Source organism: Protopterus annectens, chromosome 6.part0, assembly GCF_019279795.1.
Source record: "Protopterus annectens isolate FY-2018-M chromosome 6.part0, PAN1.0, whole genome shotgun sequence".
Taxonomy (NCBI): Eukaryota; Metazoa; Chordata; order Ceratodontiformes; family Protopteridae; genus Protopterus; species Protopterus annectens.
In genome coordinates this window covers 1,996,774,292-1,996,790,399 of record NC_056737.1, presented here as the reverse complement: position 1 = coordinate 1,996,790,399, position 16,108 = coordinate 1,996,774,292, and the positions used below count along the sequence as shown (strand labels likewise).

Genomic DNA, 16,108 nt, shown 5'->3' with positions numbered 1-16,108 from the left:
GATACGGTTTTGCAGGTAATGTACTTGGTGAGTGTCACAGCTTGCCCAATACAGTAAATCATGTGGCAAGCACATCTGGGTTTACAGATATTAGCATGACTACAAAAATGTCATTAACCAGGTGGAAGTGGGTAGCAAGCAGAGAGGTTGAGGTTATAAAGAATAAAGCCTGCCTGGGTAGCTCTTGGCAGTGTTCCAGGATTGACTGTGTAAACGTCAATTCTCTTGCTACACATAACTTGCTCTAGCCCTTCTGTAAGGCTTGCTGGGCAGCCAAGTGGAACATTGTTTCTCATGGAAGCATTCTGTGCATGCACTCCCACTGGAGCTGGGACTGTTTAGCTTGTGTGTGTAAACAAGCTGGTATGATTAATGGCCACTTCAACAGAGTGCACATTCACTTTTTTCCATAAGAGTAGGTATGACATTAAATTGCAGTCAGTCATTTTAATTAGGTTTCAGAACTGTCTGAGCATATACCATTTGTATAAATAACACTTTTCTAAAAATACAGTGAGCGAATTGGAACAGATAAGATAGCATTTTGTATTCTTTCTTCTGAATAAGTAAGATTTATCAAAATATGTTACACTGATTTTACTGTTGTGCTAAATGTGAGTTTTACAAATCAAAGTTCTGATATGGTTTTGAGCAATTAAACATTTGATTTTGTAGCCTTCCTTAAACACTAGTGATATCCCTCCACCAGTTCTAAATGAAGGGTTTCTTCAAAGCATTAAAGCCACTGATATTCCTTTCTCCCATGATGCAGAAGACAGACTGTTTAGAGCTCATGGTAAGATGAACTATTAAGGATTTCTTTTTATCTATAGCCACAATGTGTAATAGTGTGTTTTGACAAGAGCAATGTTTTTTCTTCTTTATAGGGCATTGTTTACATGAGATATTTACACTCCGGGAAGGCAGGTTTGACCGAATTCCAGATTTAGTTGTGTGGCCACGTAAGTTTTGCCTCATTTTCTGATACAGATGCATGCCACTTCCAGTATTAAAAATGTCACTTTGCATCTGCTCAGCATTAATGCAATAAATATTTTCTTACCGAGTCACAGTTTGACTGCTAAGTATTGTGCCATGATAAAGCTGAAGGAAAGCACAGTGTAGTGATATTGCTGCATTTAATATAAAATCTATGAATCTTGTCCTGTGTCAGTACTTGCTCAAAAAATTGCCATTTTGAAGCATCTAGTTGAAAGGAGCTGCTTTTCTAATATTGTTTGGGGGTGCTATTGTTTCTTTTTATAGGGTGACCTGCTAATTCTTTTGAAGGTATATAAAACAATAACAATTCATTGAGCAGAAGCTGAAAACCCTGCGGTCTTTTTGTTAATTTATCGGTTTTCCATGCTTATGCAGGTGGTCTTATCCCAAGGGGTAAACTGCTTTCTTTTCATGTGGCTTTTGATGTTCTGAACTTCCATTTTGTAAGGCTGTACTTGATCAGAGATGACGTAAGCCATCATTGACAGAAACAGGAATGCATCAGCTATTTTTGCAAGTAAAATATCAAGGTATTTATTATGTGAGAAATATGTCATGCTTTTAAATTCGAAGTTGTTCTGAAAAATCGGTGCAGTTTCAAAGTGAGACACTACCTTTTCTGGTCAGCAGTTTGGATGCTTGCTCCCTTTTATATGTTTTCAGGTAGTTTTAGTAAATGTAAGATGCCAGCTTTCTTAGTTGAGTGTGCTGAAACTTTAGTCATGAATCTGTGCTGTTTCTCTATAGCTCCTGACCATGAAGTTCACAGTGCTTTGTAATGTTACATTTGTGAATGGGTACCCCTTCCCCATTTCCTGACCACTGATTTCATTGGGTATACAAAACACAGTTACAGAATGCCATCTTTGTCTAGATGCCTGACAGCATTTTTTTTTCTACTAACACCTTCACCTTGATATGACACCTGTGTTCTCATACTTGGAGACATGGGTTCCTGGCCTAGCCTTTTACCTCTCCTATTGTTGAGGGAAATGTCCTCTGAAATGTCTGTCTCCAGCTGTGTTGTTCTCTGATTACTTGGACTAATTTGCAGCCAATACTGCCACATTTGGACCTGATGATGTAAATTCTTCACTAATAAACAGCTGGGAGAAAACCATCCCTTTTTATTGTATATTTTACCCCTCCCCCCAAACTGGTTTGGACAATAGGCATAGATGAAAAGCTTGTAATATTAAGTGGTGCATACAAATGTGTTTTTTTTGCCGAAAAATAAGCATCACTATGCTATCTAAAGGCTCTGCTACAAAGTAAGTTTAGTGAGCAAGCCCTTTTCCAGCCTTTTGTCAGTTACAAGTTTCTGCCTGTGATATCACTCCGCTTTCTGCTGTTTAATCCACCATGTGGGTGCCCTTTCCATGCAGGAATAGATATCTATCAGACTTTGTTCTAAATTCATATGCCACTATTCTCTTACATGTTCATTCCCATTCTTTTAGAGTAATTGCTGTGTCCACTTTATGTCATGGTGTCCCTTCTGTGTACTTTAATTCTGTCTTGGCTTTCCTGTACTTGGTGCCACTGTATGAATATTTACTGGTGATTTCTCTCCATGTAATATCTCCCTTGTGATCCTGAATCATGCTCATTACCTGCCTGCCTACCGCCCTCATTCTAGCATTCTTCCTAATTTTTCTTCAGATACCACAGATTCTACACAAAATGTGTTGATACAATATGCAGATACTTCCTGGGTGTTAAGTGCTTCGCAAAGGATGATTCTGCGGCATACTGAAGTCATCATAGCTTTGCAAACAGTGCTGATTCAGCTGAGGCAGTTTACCAGATGTTATAATAAGGATTATGGATTTCTTAGGCCGTGACTTGCTAAGAACACCTTTTGGCATTATCTTAATCAGAATAAAACCTTTCAGCTGGTATCTCTTCAAGTGACCACGGACTCGCAATAAAATCAAAGAGTTACAGTGGCAACTGTAAATGCCTGCTGCTGCCCTCTTCCCAGCAGTGTTTATTAGTACATCAGTTTGAAAGTAGCTGCTGTTAGGTATACTAAAACATTTTGTTAAAAATGTTTGCATGTTAAATAAGTAACTTCTGTTTGGCACATGTTTAATGTAGTAAGGAATTTATTTATGTTTGTTTGTTACTGGGAGGCCCAGCTGGGCAGAACGCATTTACAGTGGAGGCCTGAGAAAAGCTCCAGGCAAAAAGGATTTGGTAACAGAAAAGTTTACAGTAAAAACATAATACCCAAGATGTCAGCAGCGATTACATTGGGAATATACATTGTGCTCTGTGGTAATGAAAACAGGTGCATTTCAACAGTAATAAGCAAGCAGACGAGGAAAATCATATGTATCGTACTTGCTTATTGATGGTAATTCTTTGACCTTCAGTATATCCTCAATAATAGGCTCATAGGTGTTAACTAGGCCACAAGGGTCATTTTAAGCCTAGCCATGCATCCCAAATCTCTGGCAAGTTCAGATACCCTTAATAAGTGTAAGCAGGAGCTTGGGAGATGAAACATTTACAAGCAGGGGCCTGAGAGATGAACCATTTATAGGTTGCCTGTGTCCATTAGAGACATAGGTGCCAAACCAGGGATGAATTTCCTGTTCCCCATCCTGTTGTCCAAGTTGCACTTGAATTTGGTTAGGGAAGAACTCTGCTTTACAAAGATAGGGAGCCTGTTCCATAAATGGGGTTAGTCTCTGGGATACATACCTGTCTCTTCAGCAGATCCTGTTTATATCACAAGCAAGGTTTAAGTCTTTAGAATGGGTAATTCTGGTGCTGTTTGTTTTGTGGATATGCAGGAGATCCATCAGAGTGGGGGTCTGACAATGCCCTGTATGCCAGGCATAGATCTCCCCTTAAAAGCCTGTAGGAGACAGAATACAAGGATAGGGCCTTGAGGCAGTCTGCATAGGACATTTAACTTGCGTGCTGTATTCTTTCAGTGAGGAACCTCTGTGGACATTCCAATTGTTGGATGATATACATGGTTAGGTACATAGCGAAGGGGGCATTGTACTCAGTGATAGATCTGGTGAATGCCAAATACAGTGGAACAATGACTTCCTTGGACCTTTGTTTATAAGTTGCACAACATAGAATGATTTTCTCACTATTGTAGACACATGATGGTCAAAAGCTAGAATACTGTCTATGCATATCCCTAAGTCCCTGGCTACTGAATCAGCTCTAAAGGATGTGTTGTCAATATGATAGTTACCAGGGATGGATGACTTCCCAAAATATACTATTATGCATTTCTTTGCATTTAGTTTTAGTCCATGGCTGTGACACCAGTTGTCTGTGTGTGTCATCCCCTCCTGAAGAACATTTGTGTCAGGGTAAGATTCAGTTGTTGTTGTTGTTTGTCTTTCGGCTTTTCCCGGTTAGGGGCCGCCACAGCGGAACTCCAGTCTGCTAATGATTGGCAGTAGATTTTTACGGTGCCGAGTTGCCAGCTCGACGCCCAACCTTCAATGAAGGCACGCCCATTCACGCATGTCTTTCTGAACGCCACTCGACTGTGGGAAGGACATCCTAATTTGCAGTTATCTGCAAATTTAGTCAGCCATAGACCATTGATGTTGACCTTGACTTTAGAGAAGTAAATGCCAAATAACTGATGTAAGCAAATTAGGAGCACAGTCTGGCATGTATTGCTATTGTCTGTCATGTTTGCATAAACAATGAGAAGCAAAATGACTCCACTTTGTTTTTTTAATGCTGTTTCCTACAGAACTAATATTCTGTTGTACATGGCTGCTACTTCACCGCACCACAGAGTCGAAAAAAACACTAATTAAAAAGTCAAAGCTAAGCTTTGAGTCAGTCACCAGAGCTGTGGATGAGGGCAGGGCAGTATATACAGCCTACCTCGATCTGGCCAAGGCCTTTGATACTATTCCCCACTCAGGAATTATTGATAAATTCAACAAAATAGTCATCAACCCCTATATCACTAGATGGGTTGCAAATTGGCTCACAGAACCCACAGTGTGAAAGTAGTGGACTCCAAGTCAGACTGCCAACCAGTCATGAGTGGAGTTCCACAGGGATCGGTCCTGTGTCCTCTCCTGTTTGGCATCTACTTCTCAGAAGTCCAGGCCAACACAGAAGGACTCCGGCTGACCTACTTTGCAGACGACTGCAAGCTGGGCGCCATTATTAACCCCCTTAGTGATGTTGACATCCTACAGAAAGGTCTTACTGAGATCAATGACTGGTGTCAAAACCATGGCCTTAAGCTTAATGCCAAAAAATGCGTCGTCATCCCCTTTGGGGAAAAGCTCAGATGTCCTTCAAGGATGCAACTGCAGTCCTTACATATGGGTTGTCCTGCCTCAGGCAGCCCTTCGGTCGGCCGGATTCCAAAGTCTGGGTCCGGTGTCGGCTGATGTCGCCCTCTCCCCGACGTCAGAGCGCCTGGGGTATAAAAGCGTCAGCCGACGCCATCTTCTTCAGTCTTTCTTGCCGCGTTGCGCCCGAAGCAGAAGCAGTTCGCAAGTGCCGGTCGACCAGCTCCTGTGTTTTCAGCTACTGAAGTCTTCAAAAAAGCTAAGTATCCCATTCGGGACCTTTTCTTGCCTCAGCCGATGTCAGATAAAACTGTAAAAGTTAATAATTGTTTAACTTGTGGGAAACAAATACCTCATAAGGATTTCCACTCTTACTGCTTACCCTGCCTAGGCCCAGAACACAACGTTTCGGCCTGTACAGCTTGTGCTTCTTTCAATAAACGCACTCTTAGGCGTCGGTCCGAGTTTGCACAGGATTATTTTGGGGAACATTTCTGTTATATCATGCCGTCGGAGCTTCCGACAGCACATTTACCTAAAAAACGGAAGGATAAGGACCGACATCCGCGGTCCGTGGTCTCGACCGACACCACGCTTAGGCCTACCGCGAGTGTCTCGGTCTCTTCTGAGCCTGTTTCACAACCGCTACAGACAGACGAAACCGCCCCACCGGTTACTCCGGTACCGGAGGCCAGCTTGGTGCCGGTTTCTGTTCTCCCCTCTGAGACCGTAGCCCAGGATATTTCTGACACCATTTCAGTGGATAAGACTACTCCAGCACGTGGGGCTGCCAGGCCTCCAGTGTCTATGTCCATTAAGGCCTACACATGTGCTAAGGCTGCCAAACAGGCTAAGTCTCTCCCTCCAAGATCTGTTTCTCTGGGATCCACTTCTGGTTCTCAAATTTTAAGTTTAGCTGAGGACCTTATTTCTTTAATTACGGGTTCTCAGCCACATCCAGAAAGAGGCTCCCAGCCGCCTTCTGTCAAGAGGCCTAGGGTTGAGCAGGTAGATACCCAGTCCTCCGATGAGGCCTCAGGTGATTCTGCACATTCAGACTACCAGGAGGAGGCCTTCCCGGCCTACGAGGATTCTGATGCGGAGGAATCCATTCCCTCTGCTTCTCCTCCTGAGGAGTTTTCCTTTGGAGAAACGCTTCATTCCATGAGGGAACACTTCAAATGGCAGGGCCAAGAATACTCAGATTCTAGGAAAAGGTTAAGGGAATTTTTAAAGCTGCCTCAGCATAGACCCTTAGCTATTCCTCCAGTTTTAAATGTGTTAGATGATGTGTACTTAGAACCTAGTGTTTCCCCTGACTCCCTCCCCCCTGCTCCTGTCAAGCCAGACAGGTACTACAGGGTCCCAGACACACATCAATTTCTGTACAAGGGCCATACTGCTGACCCTGAAACTATTTCTCAGGGGCCTAAAGGGGTTTTCTCCACTACTGCTAAGAATCCACTTCCTTCGGAAAGAGATTCTAGGGCTTTAGAAAGGTGGGGCAAGAAAGTATATACATCTTCCACCCTTTCTATGAGAGCATTAAATTGTCAATTTCATATGATTCAGTATCAGGAGTACATGTTGGATGACTTGCAAAAGAAATTGGCTTCCCCTGAACCATTAGATAGAAAGGGGTTACAGGAATTGGTTCATAATACACAGCAGGTTAGCAACCATTTCCTTCAGTGTGGATATGATGCATTGGAAGCTTCATGTAGAGCAGCAATGACAGGTGCCGTCATACACAGACATGCTTGGTTAAAGGAACAAACATTGCCAGACCATGTGAAAATTAAGATTTTGGACGCACCACTAGAGAAACGTAAGCTATTTGGTGCTACTGCACAAGAGGTGTTAAAGAAAATAGAGGAAAAGGCAAAATCAGTGCAAACAGTCAAAGATTTCCTCCAGGTACAGCCTCCAAGATTCAGCAGGAATTGGCCTTCTAAGCATTGGTCCTTTCCAGACACAGACAAATTTCAAAGAGGCAAAAACAGACGTGGCAGAGGTAGAGGGCAAACTCAAGGCTCCTACAGAGGATGTCAATGGCAGCCTCCGAACCAGAGAGGTGGGGCCGGACCTTCCACTGCTCCGCAGGGACAATCTCAATGACTTGACTTTGACTCCGCCATCCAGGGCTCAATTAGAAGCACCTTTGGGCGGAAAATTATCTTTATTCTCACAAAATTGGCACAATATTACAAAGGACAAATGGATACTGGACATAATAGACAAAGGATACAGATTCCATTTTCATACACTACCAGCAAGGCAGGGCAGGCCAAACCTGCCACCAAATCAAAGGGCAGAGGCACTCAAACAAATAAAAAACCTACTTCAAATAAGAGCAATAGAAGAGGTTCCTTCTGCAGAACAAGGCCAAGGATTTTATTCAAGACTGTTCTTTGTTCCAAGAAAAGAAAACCAATGGAGACCCATTCTGGACTTGTCCGCACTGAATACTATTGTGCCAAAATTCAAAATGCTGACTTTACAGCAACTCCTTGCCATGCTGGGCAAGGGGTCTTGGCTGGTAACTCTGGACCTCAAGGAGGCATACCTGCATGTCCCAATCAGACAAAGTTGCAGAAGATACCTCAGATTTCTTGCAGGCTCAGAGCATTATCAATTCTCAGCATTGCCCTTTGGCTTATCTACTGCGCCCAGAGTGTTCACGAAATGCCTGGCATTAGTAATTGCACATTGCAGACTTCAGGGGATACAAATATGCCCTTACCTGGACGACTGCCTTATACAAGCGGACAACCAACAAGCCTTGTTAAAAAACTTGGACTATGTCATTCACCTGCTGCAGGCCTTGGGATGCTCAGTCAATATTCAAAAATCAAGTCTCGTACCATCCCAACAAATACCTTTCCTGGGTGCCACACTGGACACAAACACCCAGATGGCGTTTCTGACAAAAGAAAAACAAAAACAGTTACCAGAATACTTCAGAAAATTGGCAACTCACACCCAGATGACTGCAAGGAAAATCCTGCAGGCCTTGGGTTTCATGGCATCTTGCATTCTTCTGATTCCACACGCAAGGCTGCATATGAGGAAACTACAATGGTATCTAAAAAGTCTATGGTCTCAACACAGCCACAGCCTGGAAGCATTGATCCCACTCATTCCATGTCTTCAAAAGGAATTTCTGTGGTGGGCTCAAGCAAGCCAGATAAACAAAGGTCTGCCTTTCAGCAAGCCTCATACAAGTCAAACCATAACAACAGACGCCTCAGACCATGGATGGGGGGCGCACATGGAGGGCAGATGCATTCAAGGACAATAGACACAAAAAGAAAAGCACCTGCACATCAACCAAAAAGAAATGCTGGCAGTGATACATGCAATCAAGGCCTTCGGAAAGTTCATGCATCAGGGCCATCTACTAATAAAGACAGACAATACCACAGTTATGTGGTACATAAACAAGCAAGGAGGTACCCATTCCTACGCTCTTTGTAGACTGGCAATGAATCTCTGGGATATTTCCCTACAATTGAAAATAGAGCTACAATCCCAGTTTGTACCAGGGAAGGACAATGTTCTGGCGGACAGCCTAAGCAGAAACATCATGGATCCACACGAATGGATGTTGCATCCAGATATTTTCTTACAAATAACTCAAGCATGGGGAAGGCCGGACATAGATCTTTTTGCCTCCCACCTCAATCACCATCTGAAAAAGTTTTGCACAAGGACATACCATCCTCAAGCATGGAAGGTGGACGCTGTCTCCTTCAGTTGGAACTCTCTAACACTATATGCCTTCCCACCTCTTCCTTTGATGACCAAGGTGTTACTAAAGATCAAGACAGAGCAACCGAAAGTCATACTGATAGCTCCAGACTGGCCAAGACAACACTGGTACCCACTGCTACGGAGCTTGACACACACCAATCCGTGGCTCCTTCCTCAATGGCCAGTTCTTCTGACACAGCACAATTACAGGACACTACACCCCAGCTTGAAGACATTGAAGCTGACAGCTTGGAAGATTCCATGACTATTCCTCAGGATACACTTTCCAAAAGGGTAAAAGATATCATCCTGGAGGCGCGCAGACCTTCCACTAGAAAAACATACTCAGCAAAATGGAAGAGATTTCTTATCTGGAACAGCAAACAGGGTCAAGACCCATCAGTGATGAGCATTCCACAGATCTTAGAATATTTGGCTGAAATGCTCCACAATGGCCTTTCATATTCTTCCATAAAAATACATGCTTCAGCAATATCTGCCAAATATAACACTGATCCGCCTGTATTTTCTCACCCATTGCTAAGACAGTTTCTAAGAACATCAACCCTCCAAGGAAACCGCCAGTGCCTGCATGGGACCTCAACTTCATGCTGGAAAAATTAACTCTTCCTCCCTTTGAACCAGCAGCATCTTCAGAGTTGCAATTTCTGTCTTGGAAGACAGCTGTCCTTCTGGCAGTAACCTCAGCAAGAAGAGTCTCTGAGCTACAGGCCCGTATGGCAATACAGCCATTTCTCATTTTTCATCAGGACAGAGTTTCTTTGAGAACCAATCCGTCATTCATGCCAAAGGTGGTATCCAGGGTGTCCCTGAATCAAGCTATTCACCTGCCTACCTTCTTTCCCAAACCTCAAAATAAAGGAGAGAGACTTCTGCACACCTTAGACATACACAGACAGTTGCGCTACTACTTGGACAGAACAAAGTCTTTCAGAAAATCTGACCAGCTTTTTGTAGCTTATGCTGCTGGATTTCAGGGAAAAGCAATTTCCAAACAGACAATTTCTAAATGGATTGGAAATTGCATTCAATTCTGCTACTCTTTTCATGGAAAAACTGTGCCAGCTAACATCAGGCCACACTCCACCAGAGCTACAGCCACCTCCACAGCTTTTTTAAGAGGAGTGGCAACAAAGGACATTTTAGAAGCTGCTACATGGAGCTCCGTGCATGCATTTTCCAAACATTACAACCTGCCTTTATATTCCAGATCCAGAGCAGGGTTTGCGTCTGCAGTCCTGCAGGGCATTTTAGCTACACCATCTTTGTCTTAGTGCCTACCACCCCCAGGTTGGCAATGGTATTCAACCCATATGTAAGGACTGCAGTTGCATCCTTGAAGGACATAGTACAGTTTTGTACCTACCATAAATGTAGATGTCCGATAGGTATGCAACTGCAGTCAGATTTTCCCTCCCACCTACCCCTCTGTGGTATTCTTTTGGGTTCCTATCCCTCATTTTAGCTACCTGGGGTAATCTTTTATGGTGTATTTGTTATTTATGTTGTTGTACTTGTCTGGAATTTTTTCTCTATTTTCAAAATATAGCCTTCCTTAGAGGGCGCCTGGCATCTGGGGCAAGAAACACTGAAGAAGATGGTGTCGACTGACGCTTTTATACCCCAGGCGCTCTGACGTCGGGGAGAGGGCGACATCAGCCGATGCCGGACCCAGACTTTGGAATCCGGCCGACCGAAGGGCTGCCTGAGGCAGGACAACCCATATGTAAGGACTGCAGTTGCATACCTATCGGACATCTACATTTATGGTAGGTACAAAACTGTACTTTCCCACTAATTACCACATCGAAGGGATCCCACTGAACACTGAAGGCGTTATAAGAGATCTGAGGACCCAGGTTGACAGCAACCTCTCCTTCGACCACCACATTGCTACTGTGGTCAGAAAGTCCTTCTATGTGGCACATCTCATTACCAATGGTTTTGCATCCAGGAAGAAAGAGGTCATCATTTCTCTCTACTCTTCCCTCATTAAGCCAGTATTTCGAGTATAATCCCCCATTTGGCATGTACCTCACTAGACACATGCAACAGCTGGAAAGGCCACAAAGGTACCTCACGAAGAGGATCCTAGGCCTTAAACACATGTCCTACACGGACAGACTAAAAAAACTCCAGTTATTCTCTTTCTCATATCGTCTACTAAGAGGTGATCTCTGCTTGATTTGCAAAACCATATCTGACCCAGCTCTATTAGAAATGCTACAGCTAAAGAAATCCTAATCCCTCTGCACCACATGTGCCAGAGACCTCAGCCTCATTACCACAATCAACAGAACATACTGGAGGGACAGGTTCATAACCCAGAGACTGCCCATGCTCTGGAATAGACTTCCCATACATGTCAAGCAGAGCACGTCACTGGCCCTGTTCAAGAGAAATCTTGATTAGTGGATGGGAAATAGAAAGTTCACCCCAAGGATTACTCCAGTGGCTCTGCTTGATAGAAGCACTGGGAACTAACATTGGGTGGTATGATTCCAGGGCACTTCTGTGGACTAAGCTTGTAAAGGCTCCAAGGCCATTAGCCTAGTACACACCTGTGAACCTATGAAGAAAAAGAAAAAAATCATAAGTGGCGTTCAGTGGCATTATGCTCCCACTTTAAAGTGTATATCAAAAGCATGTGTTGTAATTGTCTGCTAGCAGGAATAGTCGGGAAATAATCAGCTAGGTATGCTTATTTTAATAAAAGTATCAGCAACATACTGAGCATGTTTTTGTATTGTTGCATTTTTGGTGTGTGTATTTTTTTTTCTTTCTTTTTTTTTTTTTTTTTAGAAAGGACCTCACAGGTACAGTAAAACCAATTATGTATGAGATGACAGCTGCAGCCAGGTGTCTTTACTTGTATGGGGCTTCAGATAAGACCTGCTTACCTTGTTACTTGTATTCTTTATGTCTGTATGATTGTTTGTAACTTGTAGTCTTAATCCTGCTGCAGTTCTGCAGGAGGTTGCCATTAATTTGGTGAGCAGAAGTGCTGCTGTTAAATGAGTTTGCTGGTAGCTGCATTTAATTTCCTGTTTGGTTTCATTGTATTTACTGTCAAAACATAGGTTAGCTAAGGGCTTAAAATGGTTTACCTGTATTTGGTGTAGGAAAATCTGGCATTGTGTTGTGTTTTGTAAATAATTCTTTGTACGCACTGGACATGTTCATAGCTAGGCATATGTTGTAAAGGCTGAAGTGTACACCTCCAAAAATGTGCATGTTTAAGCATATCAGTTGTATTGTACCTTCTTGCAGCTTTATTTACAAGCCCTGAAGACTGAGGAGCCATGAAGAAATTGACAAGAAATATCAGATGCATGCTGATCTTACTTGAATGAGCCAAAAGGCATGGTGATTTATAGGCAACATCAATTGAATGACATGCAATACTTTTAATCAAAAGCAGTAGTCTAAGGGTTATGTGACAGTCTAACTGGAAGGTTTCTCATAAGAGTGCAGCGGAATTTATTATTATTTGTAATTTTTTGGGCTCCTTGGACCTCATTATTCACCCGGCCTCCAGTGCCCCATGTTCACACCAGATCTCCCAGCCATTCTGCTACATCCCCAGGCTTCTTCCAATGTTGCTGGGACCATCCACAGATTTTAAGGATGTCCTGGACACTCTGCCATCAGTGCTTCAGTCTGATTTTTTTTTTAACTTGTATTTTGTGCAGCACCCACTTTCCCTTTTCCCACCCCTCATGCTCATTGGTCACGTTGAAGGACAACTGCCATCTTTGAACCACTCCTCCCCTTAGGGAGTGTCACCAAGAAGTGCCCTGCCCCCAGGATGGGCTTGCCCTTCCACCCTTGCCTCTCCATCAGTCAAAAAAGCTGCTAATCAAACCCAGGTCCACTGGGCCAGTGGAATTTATTATTATGTCTGTTTTGAGATTTTTGTTGTTTTGAAAAGTGATGACATTCATCTTCAGCTACCACAGTGTTTTTTAATAATTTTGTATATTGTTTTTATGCCTTTGAGAAGCCAGTATGGACATTTTTTTATTTTTCTGTTTTCATGTTTGTGTGACTGAAGTCAAAGTGCCATAAAAATAAAACTGTTTTATAATACCTGTCTACTAGGTTCAATGATGATAGGACAGTCAGACAGGTAATCCTGTTACCTGGCAGTTTAATTAGGAAGCTCAGCATTATTTTATGTCCCTTTTGTAAGTGTAATGCCAATATTTCACTGTAGTATGGCACGAGGCATGTAATCAGTGATTGTCCTTGTTCGTTTATGTTGCCGAACATGATCAAACTGTTGCAGATGCATTGTCTCTCAAAAAGGAATTTAGTGAGTATCTCTTTTATGCATTTAACTATCCTTCCAAGTTTCTGTCCCATTCACCATTCATTCTTAAAAATAAATAAAGTGAGTAACTTAACTTGAATCTAGCATGCTATTTTATGTGTGATCACAGTGATAATATGGCTACTAAGAATTCCTGGAAGTTTTAGATCTCGTAGAAATGCTTGGATGACTGGATTACCAATGCTGGAGAGCACCATCTTCTTTTTCTTTTAAAAAAAAAAATGACTGTCAGCTTTAATCTATATACATTATATCAAAATGACTAAGCAGCCAATTAAGAAATTAAATTATAACCTCAAGTAAGTGTTGCACCAACACCAAATCTACTGTATTTCTTTTATTTTTTCATGTTCCATATGCTGACTTCTGGCTTTTACTGTTTATTTGGGATGGTGGCCTAATGGTTAAGGTGTTTGCCTTACAAAGACAAGTTGCAGGGTTTGAGTCTCATAAGGGATAATTGGCTAGGCTTAAAATGGCTCGCAAGGGCAGTTAGCTTAGTACTAATCTATGAACCTATGAGATAATGTTTTAAGTTTTCCGGTTCTTCTGTGCCTCCTGGGGTATAATTCAACAGGTTTGTGGTGACAGAATGCAAACTACTACTGATTTTTATTTTATGTATATTAATATGTATAGAGTGAACCTGGCCAGTATTCTGTGCATAGCATTTATATAACTGTAATCTGTTAAATATGCATTAATAAAGTATTTGTTTATTTAAATTTTCTTCCCATTAATTCTAAAACATATTAAAGGTTTTCTTGTTCTCTGTTTTATGCTGCTAACTTTTAGAATTCACAGGTTCATATGTGTGCATTAGGCTAATGACTGCTGAGGCCTTTATAAGCCTAGCCATATAACCCAAATGTATTCCATAAATTACTCTGCCTTAAAGGCTATTTTAATGGTAGTATATTACAGAGAGCATGATTTTATGGCTGCCTCTGTCCATCAGTGACACAGGTGTCAAACTGGGAGGAATTTTTGGTTTCCCATTCACTGGTCCAGGTTGCGCATGAACAGGATTAGGGAAGGGCTCTGCTTCGCATGGATGGTAAGCCTGTTCCAGAGAATGGAGATTTTATGAGATGCACATCTGTCTTTCCAGTATGTCCTGTTTAAGTTGCAAGCAAAGTTTCAATCCTTAGATCTTGTAGTTCTGGTGCTGTTTGTTTTGTGAATATGCAAAAGGTTCATCAGAGCAGGATCCACGGATGCCTTGTATGTATATATAAATCGCATCTCAGCAGTTTGTAGGAAGTAGAGTATAGAGATAAGGCTTAGGGTTGATCTGCATGGGACATTGTGCTTATACCTTGTGTTCTTTTTTGAGGAACCTGTGCGGGTGTTTCAGTTGTTGCATGTTGCCTGGGCAGGTACATATTAGAAAGTGGAGAGTACAGTGGAATGGTGACTTCCCTAGACCTAAATGCCATGCCCTTATATATTGAGTGACATAGCATGATTTTCTTAACTTCCTTAGACAGATATTCGTGATTTTGACTTTGACTAATGTGGGTTTGTGTTCATTATAGGCCCTAGGATGTTAAATAGTGGGTAGTTAGATGTATTTTTTTTCCTCCATACTTTTCCAGTGTTATTTTCATTTGTCCCATCATGTTCAAAGCAACAGAATAATGTAGCTGTAGCATTGTTGTCTGAGATCACCTGGTTTCCAGCTTGGGATACTATCTGCATGGAGTCTGCATGTCATTCATTTTACTGCATGTTTTTTTTTTTTTCTTATGGGATCTGATTTCTTTTTACTTGCCAGAAACATGCAGGTTGGTTGAGCAGACTGTTCTCCAGTGAGAGTGACTGTTGTGCGTGAGAGTGAGCGTGTGTGTGTGTGTGTGTGTGTGTGTGTGTGTGTGTGTGTGTGTGTGTGTACGTGCGCGCTCATCTGTATTTTCCTGTGGTGGTCTAGTATCCTTTTAAGGTTTGTTTCCATGCTTTACAGCCACTGCTTGCTTGGATATGCCATACCTCCACAACTCTGACTAGGGTGTGAAGTAGGTATTGGAAAAAGAATGAATTATTCTACATATTTTATTATTGATGGGCAATTTATGGTCTAGTCAGTTAGATTTAGGAAGGGAAAGGTTTAGTATGATTTGTGCTGACTGAGGGCATAGGACAAGCTAAATTAAAACTCTGACTGAAGTAGAAGCAGCACTCTGTTAAGTTGTGCCAGATTGCCAGCCAAACATTGTGAACTTAATTATATAGCATTAGATAACTTGGTGGGGACTGAGTTTTTAAGCACACCTAGGCCACAACTAGCACAGGAACATACCCTGTATGGGATCTGGATTTCTCTCCCTCTCTTCAGGCCCCAAATAAGACTCCCCACTGGCACAACTGTAGAGTTCTGTCCACAGCCAAGTGTCCAAGCCAAATCCTCCAGCACCCACTCTGTGAAACCAGTGCTTTGTGTCCTTGCTGCAAGCAGCTGACACACACACAGTCTTTGAAATTTGATTTTCAGACGCACACGCGTACACACGCGCGCTTACACACATACTTGCTTGGGAAAGGCTCACACAAATTACTAGCTATGTCCCCTTCTGCCCAGACTGTAAGGTAGTTACACTGCTACCAGTCACTCCATACTGAGTGAAATTGATTTACTATTAATATTTCAGTCAAACCCACTTCAATCGAAGTCCAGAGGCCAAACGGCGACAATGTCGAACCCGAC

At 42.3% G+C, this 16,108-nt stretch overlaps 1 protein-coding gene across 1 annotated transcript in view; it reads left to right on the top strand.

The window, feature by feature from the left end:
• AGPS (alkylglycerone phosphate synthase) overlaps positions 1-16,108 on the top strand; it is a 1,624,661-nt gene that overhangs the window by 429,956 nt on the left and 1,178,597 nt on the right. Inside the window, exons 4-5 of the mRNA XM_044075311.1 lie at positions 676-796; positions 888-962. Coding sequence (XP_043931246.1) covers positions 676-796; positions 888-962 — 196 coding nt within the window. The remainder of the gene's footprint in view (positions 1-675; positions 797-887; positions 963-16,108) is intronic.